Consider the following 18,485-nt stretch of genomic DNA (forward strand, 5'->3'; position numbering starts at 1 on the left):
TACACACATTCGCTCACTGGCTAATTGATCGAAATGGGTAGCTCCAGTAGACCGGATTAGGTATAGGCAAAAGGACGAGGAACATGTCCGTCATTGGGCAAGCAAGGCTTGTAAGCCGAGGCTATTGGCGCTGTAGGAACCGGTCGGATTCGAGCCGACGCAGAAATTGTAATTCAACCCATTTCTGTTCCTCATGAAGGAGGAGCTACGTCGTGGTTTATACCGTATGGATGCATATGCAGTAAAAACCTCAAAGGATAGCTGGAAACGGAAAAGTCGTGCACGTGTTTCGTTTGCGGAAGAGGCGACGAAGGTAGATTGTTTTCAGGTTACAGCATGGGCGCAAAGGTAAAATTTCTTCTATTAGAAAGGTGGAGAGCAAGAGGTTTCTCTTCGGAGTCAAGTAACGTCATTGACTGGGTTTAGGTTGTACACGGTGCATTGGCCGTGATAGTGAGTTAGGGTGAGGACCAGATACTAACTCGGGTGTGCAGCTGCTGATTTCATAAGGCCAATGGTAGATTCTTCGGTTATGGTCTCTTGTGTTGAAAGGGGAGATTTGTTGGGTTAAAACATCCAACACAAGCTTTAATGGGAAAGTGTCACATTGCATATGTAACATTTGGTGATGTTAAATGTATGTTAATTCATTATTTAACATTACTTTCAGGGGCAGATCCGCGAGTTGGTTGGTCCAAAGCATAAAATTGAGAATGCTGATTGAATTCCGTGAAAGTTACTTGTTTGGTGAAAACGAATGAATTATTTAATTCATTTGTTTTGTTAACGTAGAATAATTTATGATTTTAAAATCCAACGTTATTTTACGTAGCTATATAAAGGATGCCAAATCTTTTGGAAAATGCATCTCACAACAAAATATCAAACAAGGTGACTTAGCTTGGTAGAAAATAGCAAGTCGGGTTTGAGGGTGAGAGGCAGTATAACGGGTGTTTTTATACAATAATTTAGGAGGTTACTCTAGGGGTGATATTAGTGGCATTAACTAATATTACTGGAGGGCTAGAGATTGTTATCTTATATTATTGTGGGTTTCGATTTGGTATTAATTCGGGACGGTTACGTTGTACTGGTACTATATTATTATAGTGGATTCTAGTCTATTTGGCTAGTGGGTTTTACTATCGGTTTGGAAGGTTTTGCCATGGGTTTTACCCTGAAATATCGTCTCATCTTAATATTGCTTACATTTATTTACTTTTACGGCTTACTTGTCAATTGGTTGCTTTCGTTGCGCGTGGGAGATTGACACTAATTTCCTAACATTGTTTAATAGTAGATAAGTAAATATTACTTCGTACACTAAAACTTAAGAGAGACGGCCTCTCACTAAGTTATTGAGAGACCAATCTTTCGTACCCTTTTATTTGTATTTCGTACCCCTTTTGCTTTTGATCGTAACATAGTAATTTCGACCTATTTACATAATAAATGTACTCATTTTATCATTAATCATGGTTTGTACCTATTTTATTACCTTTAGTACTACTTTTTCTTAAAATTATACAATGATCTCTCAATAAAGCTTATTAAGATATCGTCTCTCAGGAGACCTACTCTACTTCGTATTTGATTAATTGGTGGTAGGGGTGAGCAAAACCGGATATCCGATACGGTTTTTGTAATCGTATCGGATATCCGGTTTTCAAATCTCCTTTTTTAGTATCCTTATCCAATACGGTTTTTCCGTATATACGGAAACCGCATATCCGGTTTTTTCGTATATCCAGAAACCGTATATCCGGCATCCGGTTTTCAACCTCACTTATGTAAATTGATATATTTTTTTTTTCTTTTCTATATGTAATTGTTGATTTTTTTAGTAACTTAAAAGTGTTTTAAAAATGTATCAGAGTAAATAACTTATAAAGTTTAATACCAAGAAGGTTTAATCACCGACATATTAGATATTTTGTGATTTATGTATATATTTTAATATTTTATTCTAGAAAAAAGGCAACCGTATCGGATACCGTATATCCGGTTTCATGTTAGCCGATCCTTATCCGATACGGTTTTTAAAGAACTGTATCGAATATCCGGAAATTCGTATCGGATATCCGTATAATTAAATTTGTATATCGTATCGAATACGTATAATAAAACCGTATCGTATAATTTTGCTCAGCCGTAATTGATGGTGTATAAAAGTCTCATACACCTCGTGTAAATCTACCGTCCAACATATTGTTTCATCAACAATATAACTATTTAAATAATTTTGCTTCTGTCACTCATGACTAATAATAATAATAATTATTATTGATTTTGATTCATACTCCATTCAGACTCATCACAAGGAGCCTTTATTATTATGTATGGTAAGCCAGACCCACCCATGCAATCATTCAAATCAAGTCGGGGACTCTCTCAATTTGATCCATATAATAAGATTTGTGTCCCCTCTAAATTGATGTTGTTATTACTACGTGTGGCCAGTGTGACCCACTTGTGCAATTATGCAAACCACCCTATAATTATACACAAATTCTCATTATAAACGGATACCATTTCCCCTCACAAAATACCCATTTGCCATGAAGTGGGAAGCATATGGGGGTGCCCCACCTTGTCCCCCCTACCCATTTTATTAGAGGTCTTTACCCGTCTATACGCTCCACCCGTCTATACCGAGACCTATTGATAATTATAACAGTAGGTTTTATGAAATCGTCTCCCACTAAATTAGTGGGAGATATATCAAGGAAAAAAATTTTAATAACTTTTTCACCTTATTATGTGAGAAGCTTCATAATAATGCAATAATCTCTCACTTTTCTACTTTTTCTTAAATACACACTTTTTATTTATGTTTACATCTGTCTGGATCAGACGGAGTATAATCTCGACTCATCATAACGAGCCTTTATTACTATGTGTGGTCAGTCAGACCCGCCCTTGCAATCATTCAAATCAAGTCCGGTCCCCTCTAAATTTGATCCATATAATAAAATTTGTGTCCACTCTAAATTGATTTTGTTATTACTACGTGTGGTCAGACTCGCATCAACTATTTAGTTTTATCTATTTTATTAATTTTACTCCCGTGTAAAAAATGCAGTTTTCTTAATCTAAATTAACAAATAAAACTAGTGTGTATTTCTTGACGTCACTTGCAAATTGCAATGCCTTGTCACTATATATCAAAGTACTCGAATTGTTCACAATTCGATGGAATAAAGTAAAATAAATATTGCGAATTAGTAGTGTTAGGGTGTAAATCCTTGTACCACATCAGTAGAATAAAGATGGAAGATCATTTTTATAAGTATCCAGAAAATATAATAGTACGAGGCCTTTAGGGAAGGAGCCCAAAAGTAAATCCGTGAGGGCTTGGCCCAAAGCGGACAATATCGTACTATTATGAACAGTGGACACAGATGCAGCAGAGGCCCAACACGGGATTCTCACGCTTCCGCACAACAAGTGGTATCAGAGCCCAAGGTTCGACCATTTAAGAGATATTGAAGAGAGAAGTGTGTCTCGAAATGTCATTTCGAAAGTCATATAAAGAAAAATAGAGGGAGTATGTTTTTGGTGTACGTTAAGTTTTGATGATCATAAAAGTTGATACTCCGCAATAATTACTCATTGATTGCATCACGTGTTGTATGCTTGTATGTTTGAATTAAATTTATTAATTAAAATAATTAAATAATTAGATATAGAAGCTCTATAAATAGAGAGACGATAAACAAAGAACGCATAGCAAATTAGCAATACACAAAATCAAGCAAATCAAATAGTTCCAGTTACAGTTTCTGTGAAAATGGCTGCTATTTCGACCCTCGAATCTTTGAACCCAACTTTCAACATTCCTGGAGCCTGGGCTTGTCAGGTACTCTCTATTTCATTTTTGGGTATATTACTTAATTGTTATTTATTTCTATTTTTGGTAAGTTTATATAAGCGGGTAAGCCGTAAGTGGACAATAGAAGTGAGCAAGTGACTATGTGATAGAATTCTTTGTGTGAATTGAGAATCTAGGGTTTGGAATTGGGAATCTAGGTTGTGGAGAGAATCTAGGGTTTGTGTGGATAGAGAATCTATAAGTCTTTAGTTTATGATTACTTTTCACCCATCTTTGTCATTTTTTTGGTCTCTATATCAAAACAAATAAATGATGAGAATAAAGGAAGTATGTTTAATTTAGGACAATTGATGATTACAATCAACACTAATGCCGGTGTTGGTGAATGGTGTGCAGGAGATGGATGATGAGACGTCGGCAGCCCCGGTGTAGAATGTCTTAATTTCCCTCTTTGGCCTTTAGATAATCATAATCCCCACGGCTGTTGATGCTCCTTATTTTATCATAGCTGGTTCAAGACATATACGGAGTATTGTTTTATGCATCGCAACATTTTTCTTCTTTAACGTATTCTATTATGTGAATAATAAATAAGATTAATTTGAAGGGCGTCACCATGAATAAATTAACATAGTTAGTTACTGAGTAATCCGTACATGTTAAAACTTATTGCATTGTAGTAGAATAAATTAACATAGTTAGTTACTGAGTAATCCGTACATGTTAAAACTTACAGTTCGTCTTGCTTCAGACCGCAAGATACGTCTGAAACAATAAGACCTCTCACAAGTGGAAATCACATGGGTGGTGGGACACCCCATGTGCTTTCCCACTCACTTCCTAAATGGGTATTTTGTGAGAGGAAGCGGTCGGTCTTATTATTTCAGACGGATCTTGCGGTCTGATCGAAATAAGAATTTGTGTAAAACTTATTGCATTGTAGTAGAATATACTCCGTATCCAATATATTACTTATCTCATAGTCTTGCTTGTACAAGATTGTAAGATTTCTTGGAACCAAAACAGTTCTCAAACCTGCAAAATTATCACACAAGTTATCACCAGGTTAGAATAAATTACTGCGTACAATGAAGAAATGAAAATAGTTACTACTGAAAATATCTTTTCAGTTTCGCTTTTAGTGAGATTCCACCGTGTTATTACTGAAAATAGTTACTATAGTACAAGAAGGTAATAATCAAACATTTACCTAATCGTTGAAGGTTGCAAGATATCGACGGGTAGTTCAAGAGGTAGTTCAGTCGGACTCAATGCCGAGAAATATTGATTCACCCTCTCTTCAGATACTTGGTCTAACGATGCTGGATTCCACTGTCATTTTCAAAACAAAATACAAATTATACGTTATGACCGTAAAATTGATTCCTTCATTATACAACAGCGTACAATAATAACATCAGGCCCATTGTTTCAATGGATTTCGCAGATTGCAGGATAAAGGGGTTCGAAGGTCTATATTGCTTGTTGTGCGGAAGCGTGAATATCCCTGTGTTGGGCCTCTGTTGCATCTGTGTCCACAACCCATAATAGTACGATATTGTCCGCTTTGGGCCAAGCCCTCACGGATTTACTCTTGGGCTCCTTCCCAAAAGGCCTCGTACTATTATACCATGTCGCTTCTCGCGAACATATTAGCTCTCCCCCGAGCTATAGGAATTCCACGTCTTATAGTGTAAGTCCACCTTCAAGTCTTGGGCCTGCTGATGCGTCCTCGTGTCTAGCCCAAGTCGAACCTTGGGCTCTGATACCACTTGTTGTGCGGAAGCGTGAATATCCCTGTGTTGGGCCTCTGTTGCATCTGTGTCCACAACCCATAATAGTACGATATTGTCCGCTTTGGGCCAAGCCCTCACGGATTTACTCTTGGGCTCCTTCCCAAAAGGCCTCGTACTATTATATTTAGTAGATACTTATAAAGATGACCTTTCATCTTTATTCTACCGATGTGGGACAAGAGTTTGCACCCTAACATTGCTAAACAACATTACCTTCATTATATTTGTTAATAAAAATCTAGTGAATAATCGTTCTTGATAAAATTACCTTGGGTGAAAATGTTTTATCCACTAATCGCGATCGAACACCCTACAATAATCAATTTGGATTATTAACATAATACAATAATTAAAATTGTAGCTTTGATTGAAACTTGTAAACTTTTAATAAATAATCAAGCAGGAGAATAATTTTGAAAATGATCTTTAGACCATAATATTAGCTTAATTAGTTGACATTTTTTTTAATTGGTATAAAAGGTGTCACAAAGACGATTTTAATACTGACGAGATTTGAACTCAGATTTTGACTCATGAGTACCATTTTTTATGACTTTACTAACTCAGCTGACATTTTGTGCTATCGACATTTTTAACCATGTTTACATCTTCACAACAAAAGAAGCATACATACCTCATAGAAATCCTTGGAAACGAGACCATGAAAGGCTTGGACGGTCATCCAATATTCACGAACCAAGCATTGCTCAATGGTTTGGGATCTACCTAGTCTAATCTGCATCACCAAATTAAAGTTCAGTTTTCATAGAATGTTAGACTCACTTGTATTTAATCCTCTTGGAAAAAATTAACATTGAAGAGAAATTGAACAATTATACTCACCGATTTAAGGGCAACTTTTAAGCATAAAGGTGAGGCTGTTTTGAGCTTCTTTACAACTGAGTTACTCCAGACCTTGTCTGCTCCACTAGCTTTGTTTTCCTAAATAATTAATTCATGACGACTGTTAATATCGCTATATTCAATCTCGGTACCACTCTCCTACATGCTCTTATGTAGGCCCATGGCATCATTATTGCATGTGAGAGGGTGGTATCATATCGAGATTGGGTACACTGATCAGTGTCGTCATCTCATATTCCTACGAGGTATTATTTCAAGTGAAAGGCAAAAATTCGTACCAAGGCATCAATAATACCCTCAACTGAATCACATCCGAAGCACTTATTTATCATCTCCATCCTATAACAGTGATCAATACACAAGTCAATAGTCAATTTTACTTCGTATTTTAAGAAATAGATATGAAACATTAAGATTAATAACTTATGTTGCGTGTTTTTGTATACCTATTGAGGATACTTTTCGCGTGAAGGTGTGCTGGATCGTCACTGTGATTGTCAAGGAGACGGCCTACATCTGATTCATCATTCGTCTCTAGTTGTGCAAGCTTCTCCTCAATTAAGGGAATTTTCTGAAAGGAAAACCATACCATTTAGTAAATTGGACCCGATCTCGGAAAGAAAAAAATATTAGGTACGACGACTTGAAAACCAACTTCAAAAATAAAGTACTATAATGGAAAAATAACTTGTACTTCCTCGGTCTCATTGAGCTGTTTATGTTCTCCATAATTTGTGAGGAAAATTTCTAAAAACATAAACAATTCAATAGAACATATTAAACATGTAGCAAGAAAATGTAGAAGAATCTAACATTTGCAAGAACAAAGTGAGTTGCTAGTCCACAAGCAAGTAATTCTGTTCCATTGAGACGGTCTCCGGCTAAGGCCAAATATTCCCCTGAAATTTTACAATACCGAAACAGAACATTTTTTTTGAAGTTGTTAGCAATAAATCAGTAGACATTTGTAAATTGTAATTACGATATATAATCGATAAACAAATTAAAACGATATTTATGTTACGTTATATAGCTCACCAAGATAACCGGGTAAACGGGGAAGGTAATAGGATGCACCGGAATCAGGATGCAGACCGATTTGTGTTTCAGGAAGTGAAAATTCCTGCAAGAATATATTTAACGGTCAAACGAGGTCAACTTTGATCATGACAATATACGTACCAGTAGGTCTCCTGGGAGACCGTCTCCCACTAAGTTAATGTTATGAATGTTAATGAGAGATGAACATCATACGGTATTGTGATATATGGTAAACAATAATATTGTGATTTTCTAGATAAACAATATATTTGCAGGTTAGATATTATGTGATCTTCGGTAGTACAATATAATTAGAAGTACGAACGAACAATATCAATAATACGACAGTTACTACTATGCAATTCTCCCTCTCCGATTCTAATAAACATGTTTACCTCTAATAGTAGGAATGCTACGTGATAGATTTTGTCCGTCATTAATGAGAATTTGTGATATATCAACTCATTTTATTATTAAAGTAGATTCTTATTTTAATTAATGCTTGAATGCCAAAGAAGACTAACCGTATCATGATAAATCTTTTACATGGAGACGTGGCAACTGGCTAGGGCTGAGCAAAAAATCCGATTATTCAAATTGATCCGATATCCGATCTGAATCTGATCCGAACTTTTGGATATGTTCTATTGAATTGTTTACGTTTTTAGTTGTTGGTTCATAAAATTTCAATATGGTTTATATGGGTTTCAGGGATGTGCTGCACTCTCTCGACTGGCAACACCAATCCTACCCGACATCTAATGATTTTGCTGTTCTTCCATTGTCCGCGCTGTTCTTCCCCTTGGTTCGTTTAATCTTGGATAGATTTGTGTTTGAGGTAATTTTTAGTTTTCATCCTTCCTGAATTCTTACGAGCTTGCTGAATTGAGAGGCTCTGATGTTGTTGTTGTTGTTTCTAGAAAATAGGAAAAAGATTGGTCGAGAGAAAAAAGAAGTGAAGAAAGTTTAAGGAATCAGCGTGGAAATGCGTATACCATCTGTCAGCAGAAATTCTTGTTCTATCAGTAACTTATAATGAACCGTGGTTCAGTAACACTGTGTACTTTTGGCAAGGGCCTGGAGATCAGGTTTGGCCTGATCAGAAAATGAAGTAAGATATTCGAGTCTTTCTTCATTAACCGATTTTCTTACTGCTGCGCATAAATAAAGGCCAAAATTTCAATTGTAATCCTTTATACTGAACTAGTTGTTGCGTTTTCAGTCTCAGTCTTCTATTTTCTGTCAAATTTCGGTTTACAGACAGACTTGAAGAATATCGACACATAATTGGACTCTTATGTTGTTTCATTCATGCAAATTTTCTCGTGTTGGTTCCGTGGTGTTAGCTATCCATGATGCCAATGACGTGTTTCTTGAGGTTGCGAAGATGGCCACTTATAGTGGTGCTGAAACAATTGCCAGCATCTCCTTCGGTCTCTTTGTAATATCGTGGGTTGTGCTTCGCCTAACATATTACCCTTTTTGGATCCTCTAGAGTACAAGGTTCGCAATTCCCGACCTTCTACTCATTTCTACTCGTTCCTCTTGGTTTCTGATATACCTTTGTCTGATTCGTACTTCCTCTTTTGTATGGCAGCTACGAAGTTATATCGATTGTTGGGTTCCTTATGTTGATGATAACATGCCCATTTGATTTGTGTTATCTTAGTTTACCTTTTCAGGATTAATGATGTAATCAAGCTTGGATTAAGAAGTGTTGAAGTTGTTTATTATCCCATTGTAATTAGTCGTGTGTCATCTAATGTACAAGCAAGAAAGTTAAGTATAGTAGAGTAATAGAAAAAATCCGGATGATGTTGCTTCAACAAGTAAACAGCTGAGTGGACTATGCCACAACTCGTAAAAACTTGAAGCTTCCTTTTTATCTTTCAAATGCTTTCACGTGACTCATATTTTTCAAAGATAAAAATTCAGATTTTTATTAAGGAGGTAGTATCCAATAAAGAGTGGTTTGAATTATTCAAAATATTTCTCTTTGTGCAAATTCAATCCTTTGGTCTTTAAGAAAACAAAAAATGCTTTTTGCCATATTTGTGTTAACTTGTCATCATGTGACTTGTCTCACATCCTTTGTTTTCTGATTTTGCATGAGCATTTAAGATTATCTTTCAAACCTTCTTTCTCTATTCTTACCATTGCAAAAGACTCCCTTTTGGTGCAAGTTTTTAGGTGGTTGCTATTGCCCTTCACATGTGAGGTCTTTGACCCTTCAAAACCCTAGCAACCCCTTCACTCACCTCCTCTATAAATACCGAGTCCCTCCTTCATTATTTCCCAAGACTTTTCTGAATTAATTCTTTCATGTTTTGCAAATTGTTTTAAAAGCTTTAAACCGTGTTCTTTGCAAAATCCTTTAAAAGTCTTCAAGTGTCTTCAGTTTCTACAGTCGTGGCCACTGTTGCTTTTCTATACTAAATTCTCTTGCTTAAGAATTGTTGATCTTGTAAAAGTTGTCCACCTCTATTCTTTGTTAAGAATGTGTTAGTGGAAACTTGATCCTATAACATTCTAAGTGTGTTAGTAGAGTTTATGACGGAGTAGTCTTTAACTCTTGACAACCGGAGTAGGTTGTGAGTTGGCAATCGGAGTAGATTGCGAGTTAGCTTGTCATAAGAACGGAGTAGTTCTTGTACTAGCTTTGCAACCGGAGTAGGTTGGCGTCTTTTATTACAAGGGTCTTTTAGTTGTCGGAGTAGATCACTAAAGAAAAGTAATAAAAAGGTAGATTGGACGTAGGCACTTGAGTTTCTTGCCGAACCAATTCAAAAATCTCGTGTTCAAGTGTTTACTTTATTTCCATTTGCTTTATACTTTGTTTGTTTGTTTTGTTTTTAAACTTAGAAGTAATGTGATTCATCATCTTTGTCGCATTTGGTGTGCAGTAATATTCCACAAACTTAGACAAATAGATACAGTCAGAACGATTGTTGCTTTCATACTTCAGCAAACATTCATCGTGATACTTGTTCAATCTTTCTATATTATTCAAAGTATCCTCTAATCTCTTTTGTTCTTGTAACTCACTTTAATTCAATAAAGTTGAAGTTATAAATTTTTAAAATAGTACCTAATTCACCCCCTCCCCCTCTTAGGTACTTGAATCCATAAACTCAACATCGATACTTGATATGAAGAAGCATCCTGTGGAAGGACCTGTCTATTATTATATGTTCAACACACTTCTGTACTGGTTGCTGGTCCTGAATATATACTGGGGAGTACTAATATTTCGTATGCTGATGAAGAAAATCCGCGGAAGAGGGAAACTTACTGACGATGTTCGTTCTGGTAAGCCACTAGTTATTATACATTCATATTACTTCCTGTTTTGTTTTACGCAAAGTGAGGCAGTGGGAAAATTGGCCACCAAGCATCAATTAACGGACTGTCTACTTTTGCGATGCAGACTCTGAAGGCGAAGACAAGCATGAAGCTTGATCTTGTTGAGGTCGGCATTGTACGTGTAGTCAGGTCGTATGGAGCAATTGAGACGGAAATAACACAAAACGAACATTAATCTTGAAATTAAACTAGTGAACAACTAATTAAAAGCCCTCAATTGTCGAAACCATGTGAGAATTTGCTTTCGTGTCGTGATCGTTCTTGTGTAATTCATCTTTCTCATTTTGCTACTATTTATAAGAGTTAATTTGTTATCGGGTGAATATGTGAAATGTAGTAGTCTTGACTGACCATGTTCAGTTTCACTGTAATCAGTGTTAACAATGTTCAAGTGACGGTTACACTGGATTAACAGAACGATCTTACTGTTTATTTACCCACATCTCCTAGTTAGGTACTTGTGTAAACCTGTAAGTTACTAAAACTTTCACAAAACCATTAAATATAAGAAATATCGCAATTTAGTAGGTCTCCAAAAGAACAGTCTCTTACTAACTAATTGAAACTTGAAAGACTTGTTACGATTTAAAATAAAACTAGTATTAGATGTTATAAATTGGATACGTATGATATAAAATGGTTTATTGATGAGTCGTATTTTGGTTACATTTTGCCCCGCATTTATACCTAATTCTGACTCGATTTTGTGTGCTTAATTGTCTAATAAGCTCATTTAATTACTAATTTATAATAGTTAGCCGTCTTAGTTTTATTTATTAATTAGTCGGATATTTATTTAATATTATTATTAATATTACTTTATTATAATAATTTGTAGGTAACGCGAAGTAATAAAGAGGAGATTCGATTTACAATAAATCAAGGCGGAATTGAGACAAGTCAAAGACGGGTCAAAGCTATGAGCTAAATGGGAAGTATACAAAGCAAAAGTCAAAGTTGACCCAACACTCTACGAAAACCAAATATTCATACATTCTTACTGCTCCTTTGTTTCTCTGCAACTTCAATGACAATGGCAATTATCAACTAATTCATCATGTTTCACCATTGCCAAACTACCAATTGAACAAGCCAAGCTTCATTCATTCATCACCTTCACCATTTTTAACTCAGCACCACCGCAACTCACCAATTCACACCATAATTCGTACCACCATCCTCGGCTTAACTCCGACAATCCACATATCCCCTGCATCACCATCACGACCACCACCTGTATCATCTTCAACAGCCACCACCACCATTAATGCTCAGTTCAATCACAATAATCCTACTTGCCATTTCCTTCACCATCATTCATCACCATATCCACATGCAATTCACCATCAGCAACCCGACACCACCACCGCCATTTTCGAATATCACCATTGTCGCTCTTCATCTTCACCAATGAAACCACCACTCCTCATCACCAATTCAAATCACCAGCAGCACCATCATCCCCAGTCAACCATGGCTGCCCAATTTCCGCCATCAACATCATTAATTGGAAACAATTGTTTCCCAGCCGGTCAACCGACCGACGACTCCCCTACCGGCTGGGAATACATATGTTTTCACCTTCATTAGCAGAAAACTCCCTGCCGGCCTTAGCACCGGTGGCCGGCCAACCGGCTCGCAATATCAATTCGCATCAAATTGTACTCCCAGACGGGGCACCGTCTGCCGCCCCACATCCCGGCTGGGAATACCACCAAAATTCCTCAAGTTTTCCAGAGAGTTCCCAGCCGGTGACTTCACCGACGGACGGCCACCCGGCTGGGCATCCCTTGCTACGTGATTCGTTTTGTTTTACACTTCGCTGATTTAGTTGTTCTTTGCTTTGTGTATAATTATTCCCCAAAATCCCTTTTGTCTTTTGGGTTTTGGTCGTCATTTAGGATGACTGTTAGTATCATTATTATTATTAATATTATTATTAATTATTATTATTATTAGAATTATCATTGGACCACTAATATAAAAAAACACACCCATTACTTTACACAACCCCATTACAATTACTACCTTTGAAATTAGACTAGTTCATCTTATTCTCTCTCAATATTGTAAAACCCTCATATTTCCTCTCTTATTTTTATTCAATAAAAAGTTGTTATCTTTCTTTAATTATTAGTTTAATTCTTCTTTTGTTCATTCAAGTTCTTCTCTTTTCATTAGTTTACAATTAGTAATTTTGGGTTGTATTTGGGGAATTGAAGAATCCTTCCATATTTCAATCCAAGTTCCTTTCTTTGCTATTGAGTTGGTATAATTTCTCTTCTTGATTTCATTTGTTTACATTTGTATTTCTTTCAAGTTTTATCTTAATTGTTTATGTTAGATTGTTGTTATTCTCTCTCTTGTTCATATTTTCTCTATTCACCATTGTTGTTTACAAGATTGAATCTTTGAATTTCTCATGTTAAAGATTGAGTCTTTGAGTTTATTGAGTTAAAGTTTGTGCCTTTAGTTTAATCTTCATTGTCTCTTGAATTAAATTGTCTTTCCTTATAATTTAAGTTGGATTATTGCATGATTAGTAGTAGAATTTATTCTTCCATTATGATTATGCATAAAGATTCCATCTTTATTGTCTCTATTGCCTTTAAAAACATGATTAGTGAGTAGTCTTCTACTAGGACTTTCGGTTTGACCGATACGTGAGTAATTTCACTAATTGAATCTCATGAAGGCTAATTATTTGGGGAAATTGGTGAGGGTAGTTTAGAGGAATGACTTGACTTATGGACCGATTTTGGGTAATGTCGATTTGTGACCCTTGTCCACCAACGAGAGTTGGTTAGGTTGGGAATTGGGTACCCGGAATTTGGTCTTATCGCTAACCTAGGTTGAGACCGAAAGGGAGAACCAAGGGAGGGTACCTCTAGACTAGCGTTTGAAATCGACCCTCGAGAGAGGGAGTGGGATGACCCGGAATACGATGGGGGCTTAATGACCTTGACCAAGTTCTTGACCTCCTCGGAATTGTGCATGATTTTGGGGTAGTTGAGTGTTGAGTTAGGGATTCCTACCTTCGAACCCGAGAGGGGGGTTGGTGGGTAGTACTAGTGTCCTACTTCGAACCCGAGAGGGGGGTCTTAGGCGAATTAGAGCCATCTCCTCCTTGCTTGTCTACCCGAGTGATTAGCCTAGGGAATTAGTATGTGGAATTACGAATTGTTGTGGGAGAACCGAGTTCTAGGCCTTTTCATTTGATTTACAACTTAATCTTTTCTTGCTCATTTTCACTTCTCTTGTTGAATTGCCATTTCTATTACTTGCTTTCTTACTTTAATTTTTTTTAGTAGTTATTAATTTAGTTAATTAGTTTAATATCAACCAATTTCTTGATTCACGTAGCTAACTTATAATGTAAGACAAAACTAGTATTCAAACTTGATCTCCCTGTGGTTCGACCTCGACTACCCTACTACATTAGTTGAGTTATTTGTTTGATTTGGGGAGTGCGACAAACCTATTATCATTTATTAATCGTACAAATGAACATCGTATCTTCCGTTGGGAAGACTATTATGGTGATAAGCATGTAGTCTCATAGGAATAAATGGACCACTATGTGGGAAGACTGTTTATTTGATCCTGTTTTGGTTGTCATACATTTGTATCAATGAACCACTTGTCATTTAATAATTGGCTCATTTCTCATTTATTGATCTTTGTGTCAAAAGAAAAGGACAACAATTGACCGGGACGGATGGAATATAACTTTGTATATTGTATGCTTAAAACGATTTCAGATTACTCTCGCTAAAGTCGGAAGGTGATGACTGATGAGCGAGTTTAATGTAAGGTAGACGAAGTATATATATAATTGGTGAGGAAGACCCGAAACTAAGATGAAGTAAATGTTGCATGGGTTTATGTAAATGGTCTTTCCAGTTTGAAAAATGAAAAAAAAAAAAAAAAAAAAAAAAAAAGCGAAAACCCAAATTAAAACATTTCGGTTCCGGTTTAAGTTACAAAGAGGATCGGTTACCCAATTTTGTTCATCCCCACCCAATGACTGTAAATAAGCCGAACAAAAAAAATTAAACAATTAAAAATTAAACAAACAACAAATACTCCGTAACAAACATATACTCCCTCCGTCCCGGTCATTTATTGTCCTTTTCTATTTTTGGGTGTCTCAGTCATTTGTTGTCCTTTCTATTTTAGGAATAGATTTGATGAACAATTTGGTCATTCACACTCAATTTGGTCCACATGTCCTTTAATAATTGACTCCCTCCTCTTTTCTTGGTCTTTGTGCCAAAACCAAAGGACAACAAATGATCGGGACGGAGGGAGTATATAAAGCATACGCAGACGTTGAAAAAAGCCTTTAGATTTTATTGAAGATTGATGATGATAATGTCAAGGTACATAGACCGACTTAAAAGCGTAAAAAAACACACACAAAAGGTACAATGGAATTATCTAAAGGCCAAAGAGGAAAGGAACGCATGCTACACCGGGACGGAAGCTTCATCGCCATTCCCCGCCTCCTGCACGTACACCAACCACCAACATTTACACTATTATTTGATTGACACAATAACTAGCGTGAATTCCAACATTTGAGAATAACCAAAGTTATGTTAATGGCCAAGTTTGTAGATTAGAGTGATTTGATGGGAAATTTCTAGTTTCACCTATTCTTTTAGTAGAAAGATTGTTAAATGTAAATTAAAATTGAAATAAATTTGTACCATTAGATGATGATTATTTTAATATACTTGACAAGGTTACCATACCCTCTCTATAGCCAGTATATGTAGGGTTTACAAATTTTTCTCACTAAATATAGAAAGAAAGAAACAATGATTTTGAAATAAGTTTAGAGAAAGAAGAGGACAATAAAAATAAGATAAAGAGTTATTACCTGAAATGGGGGAAAAGGTAATGTAGTCCCGATAGGGGTAGTATAGCTTAGGTTGAGAGAGTCGAGTGATGAAATAGCAGTCATTTTCACAGAAAGTCTAAATGGACTTAACTTGTATGATCAACACTATTTTCTTTGCTTTGCTTGATTTTGTGCACTGCTTGCTATGATTTCTTTCTCATCCCGCTATTTATAGATGGTCTCATCAACAAATATATAATTATTTGCATTTCCACGTATCGTTTCCACGTATGCATGCATATTATATGGGTTGACAAGTATCGTTTCCACGTTTCAACGTATCGTTTGAGTATTCCAACATATTATATGGGTTGACAAATGCCATGTTTAGTCAGAAAATCCATAATTAAGTACTCCCTCCAAGTTTCTTATATCTTCCCCTTTCTTTTGGGCACAAAAATTAAGAAAGGGGAAGAAAGAAGGAATAAAGTAGAATAAATTATTGTAAGTTGTGAAATTTATAGGTGAGAGAAAATAATAAAGAATGAATGATGAATAAAGAATAGATAAAGTAATGAGAGTTGTTGATTTTTTAGGAGAGAGAAATTAATAAAAAATGAATGAAACTTACCAAAAAAGGAAAGAGGGAAGATAATCAAACTTGTGTGAAAAAGGAAAGAGGGAAGATATAAGGAAATTGGAGGGAGTATTATATTATGGCATATTTAAAATTTTTGACTATAAGTCATATTTTTAATTTAAGAGAATGTAGCGGCTGCGATACCGAAGGCCTTAGTGGCCTCGCCCCAGGTTGTGTGTATTTGTATACCTATTGAGGATACTTTTCGCGTGAAGGTGTGCTGGATCGTCACTGTAATTGTCAAGGAGACGGCGTACAGCTGATTCATCATTAGTCTCTAGTTGTGCAAGCTTCTCCTCAATCAAGGGAATTTTCTGAAAGGAAAACCATACCATATAGAAAATTGGGGACGGATCTCCGAAAGAAAAAAAAAATTAGGTAAGACGGTCTTAAGAATTTAGTCAAACATGAAAATCAACTTCAAAATTAAAGTACTTCCAATGTCCCATTGTATTGTTTACGTTCTCCATAATATGTGAGGAAAATTTCTAAAAACGTAAACAATTCAATAGAACATACTCCGTATTAAACATGTAGCAAAAAAACGTAGAAGAATCTAACATTTGCAAGAACAAAGTGAGTTGCTAGTCCACAAGCAAGTAATTCTGTTCCATTGAGACGGTCTCCGGTTAAGGCCAAATATTCCCCTGAAATTTTACAATACCGAAACGGAACATTTTTTTGAAGTTGTTAGTAATAAATCAGTAGATATTTGTAAATTGTAATTACGATATATAATCGATAAACAAATTAAAAGTTTAAAACGATATTTATGTTACGTTATATAGCTCACCAAGATAACCGGGTAAACGGGGAAGGTAATAGGATGCACCGGAATCAGGATGCAGACCGATTTGTGTTTCAGGAAGTGAAAATTCCTGCAAGAATATATTTAACGGTCAAACGAGGTCAACTTTGATCATGACAATATACGTATCAGTAGGTCTCCTGGGAGACCGTCTCCCACTAAATTAATGTTATGAATGTTAATGAGAGATGAACATCATACGGTATTGTGATATATGGTAAACAATAATATTGTGATTTTCTAGATAAACGATATATTTGCAGGTTAGATATTATGTGATCTTCGGTAGTACAATATAATTAGAAGTACGAACGAACAATATCAATAATACGACAGTTACTACTATGCAATTCTCCCTCTCCGATTCTAATAAACATGTTTACCTCTAATAGTAGGAATGCTACGTGATAGATTTTGTCCGTCATTAATAAGAATTTGTGATATATCAACTCATTTTATTATTAAAGTAGATTCTTATTTTAATTAATGCTTGAATGCCAAAGAAGACTAACCGTATCATGATAAATCTTTTACATGGAGACGTGGCAACTGGCTAGGGCTGAGCAAAAAATCCGATTATTCAAATTGATCCGATATCCGATCTGAATCTGATCCGAACTTTTGGATATCCGATCCGAAAATTAAGTTTGGTTTGGATATCTGATCCGAAATCTTTGGTTTTGGTTTGGATATGGATATTAGAATTAAAATAATTGGATATCCGATCCGATCCGAAACTATATTTTTCTAGTATAATTTCGAGAAAATAAAATTTTATTTGATACAACAACTTAATTAATGTTTAAAATATTAGAGAAATAATTAAGTGGTACTTAAATTTTATGTCGAAAACATTGGAGTAAGAATACTAAAGAAAATCATCATATAAGACTATGAATATAATCGTGTTTCAAACTTAATTTTAAAGTAAATTCAAAAGTATGGATATCCGCATCCGATCCGATTATTTTGGATACCCGAACATTGAATATCCAAAATATTTGGTTTGGATATTGAATATCTAATTTCAGGATTTTTGATATGGATATCCGATCCGAACTAGCACTTTGGATCGGATACCCGATCCGTACTCTGCCCTACAACTGGCCATCTACTTCAGACATACAGCTGAGTAATTATTATTTTAATTAATGCTTCAATGCCCTTTTATTTCGTCAGTTATATTTCTTCCACAAACTTCATTTTCCACTTATCTGTCTTTTATCATCTTGCTAAAGCTTATCTATGAATCTATCAATCACGTGGTGGGTCTCCTCTCATTTCTTATCATTCAT

General features: G+C 35.7%; 1 protein-coding gene, 2 long non-coding RNA genes and 1 pseudogene across 3 annotated transcripts; 1 reads left to right on the forward strand and 3 right to left on the reverse strand.

Moving 5' to 3' along the window:
- Positions 1 to 4,228: 4,228 nt before the first annotated feature.
- On the reverse strand, positions 4,229 to 7,626 carry LOC141644000 (3-hydroxyisobutyryl-CoA hydrolase-like protein 1, mitochondrial). Its single transcript, XM_074453417.1, has 9 exons — positions 7,531 to 7,626; positions 7,306 to 7,391; positions 6,939 to 7,063; positions 6,771 to 6,831; positions 6,472 to 6,570; positions 6,263 to 6,364; positions 5,897 to 5,938; positions 5,043 to 5,164; positions 4,229 to 4,867 (listed from the first exon to the last, which is right to left on the reverse strand). Exons 4-9 carry the CDS (start codon positions 6,828 to 6,830, stop codon positions 4,810 to 4,812), a joined length of 483 nt encoding a protein of 160 aa, XP_074309518.1. The 5' UTR covers position 6,831; positions 6,939 to 7,063; positions 7,306 to 7,391; positions 7,531 to 7,626; the 3' UTR covers positions 4,229 to 4,809.
- LOC141644001 (ceramide synthase 1 LOH3-like) lies at positions 7,626 to 11,825 on the forward strand (annotated as a pseudogene).
- A 46-nt stretch (positions 11,826 to 11,871) lies between these two features.
- On the reverse strand, positions 11,872 to 13,470 carry LOC141644002 (uncharacterized). Its single transcript, XR_012543819.1, has 2 exons — positions 12,221 to 13,470; positions 11,872 to 12,010 (listed from the first exon to the last, which is right to left on the reverse strand). It is a non-coding gene; the product is annotated as an uncharacterized LOC141644002 (long non-coding RNA).
- A 1,758-nt stretch (positions 13,471 to 15,228) lies between these two features.
- LOC141644003 (uncharacterized) lies at positions 15,229 to 17,190 on the reverse strand. The gene is made up of 4 exons (XR_012543820.1): positions 17,176 to 17,190; positions 16,944 to 17,029; positions 15,782 to 16,696; positions 15,229 to 15,404 (listed from the first exon to the last, which is right to left on the reverse strand). It is a non-coding gene; the product is annotated as an uncharacterized LOC141644003 (long non-coding RNA).
- Positions 17,191 to 18,485: the final 1,295 nt, after the last annotated feature.

This window comes from Silene latifolia, chromosome 2 (genome assembly GCF_048544455.1).
Source record: "Silene latifolia isolate original U9 population chromosome 2, ASM4854445v1, whole genome shotgun sequence".
Classification (NCBI taxonomy): Eukaryota; Viridiplantae; Streptophyta; class Magnoliopsida; order Caryophyllales; family Caryophyllaceae; genus Silene; species Silene latifolia.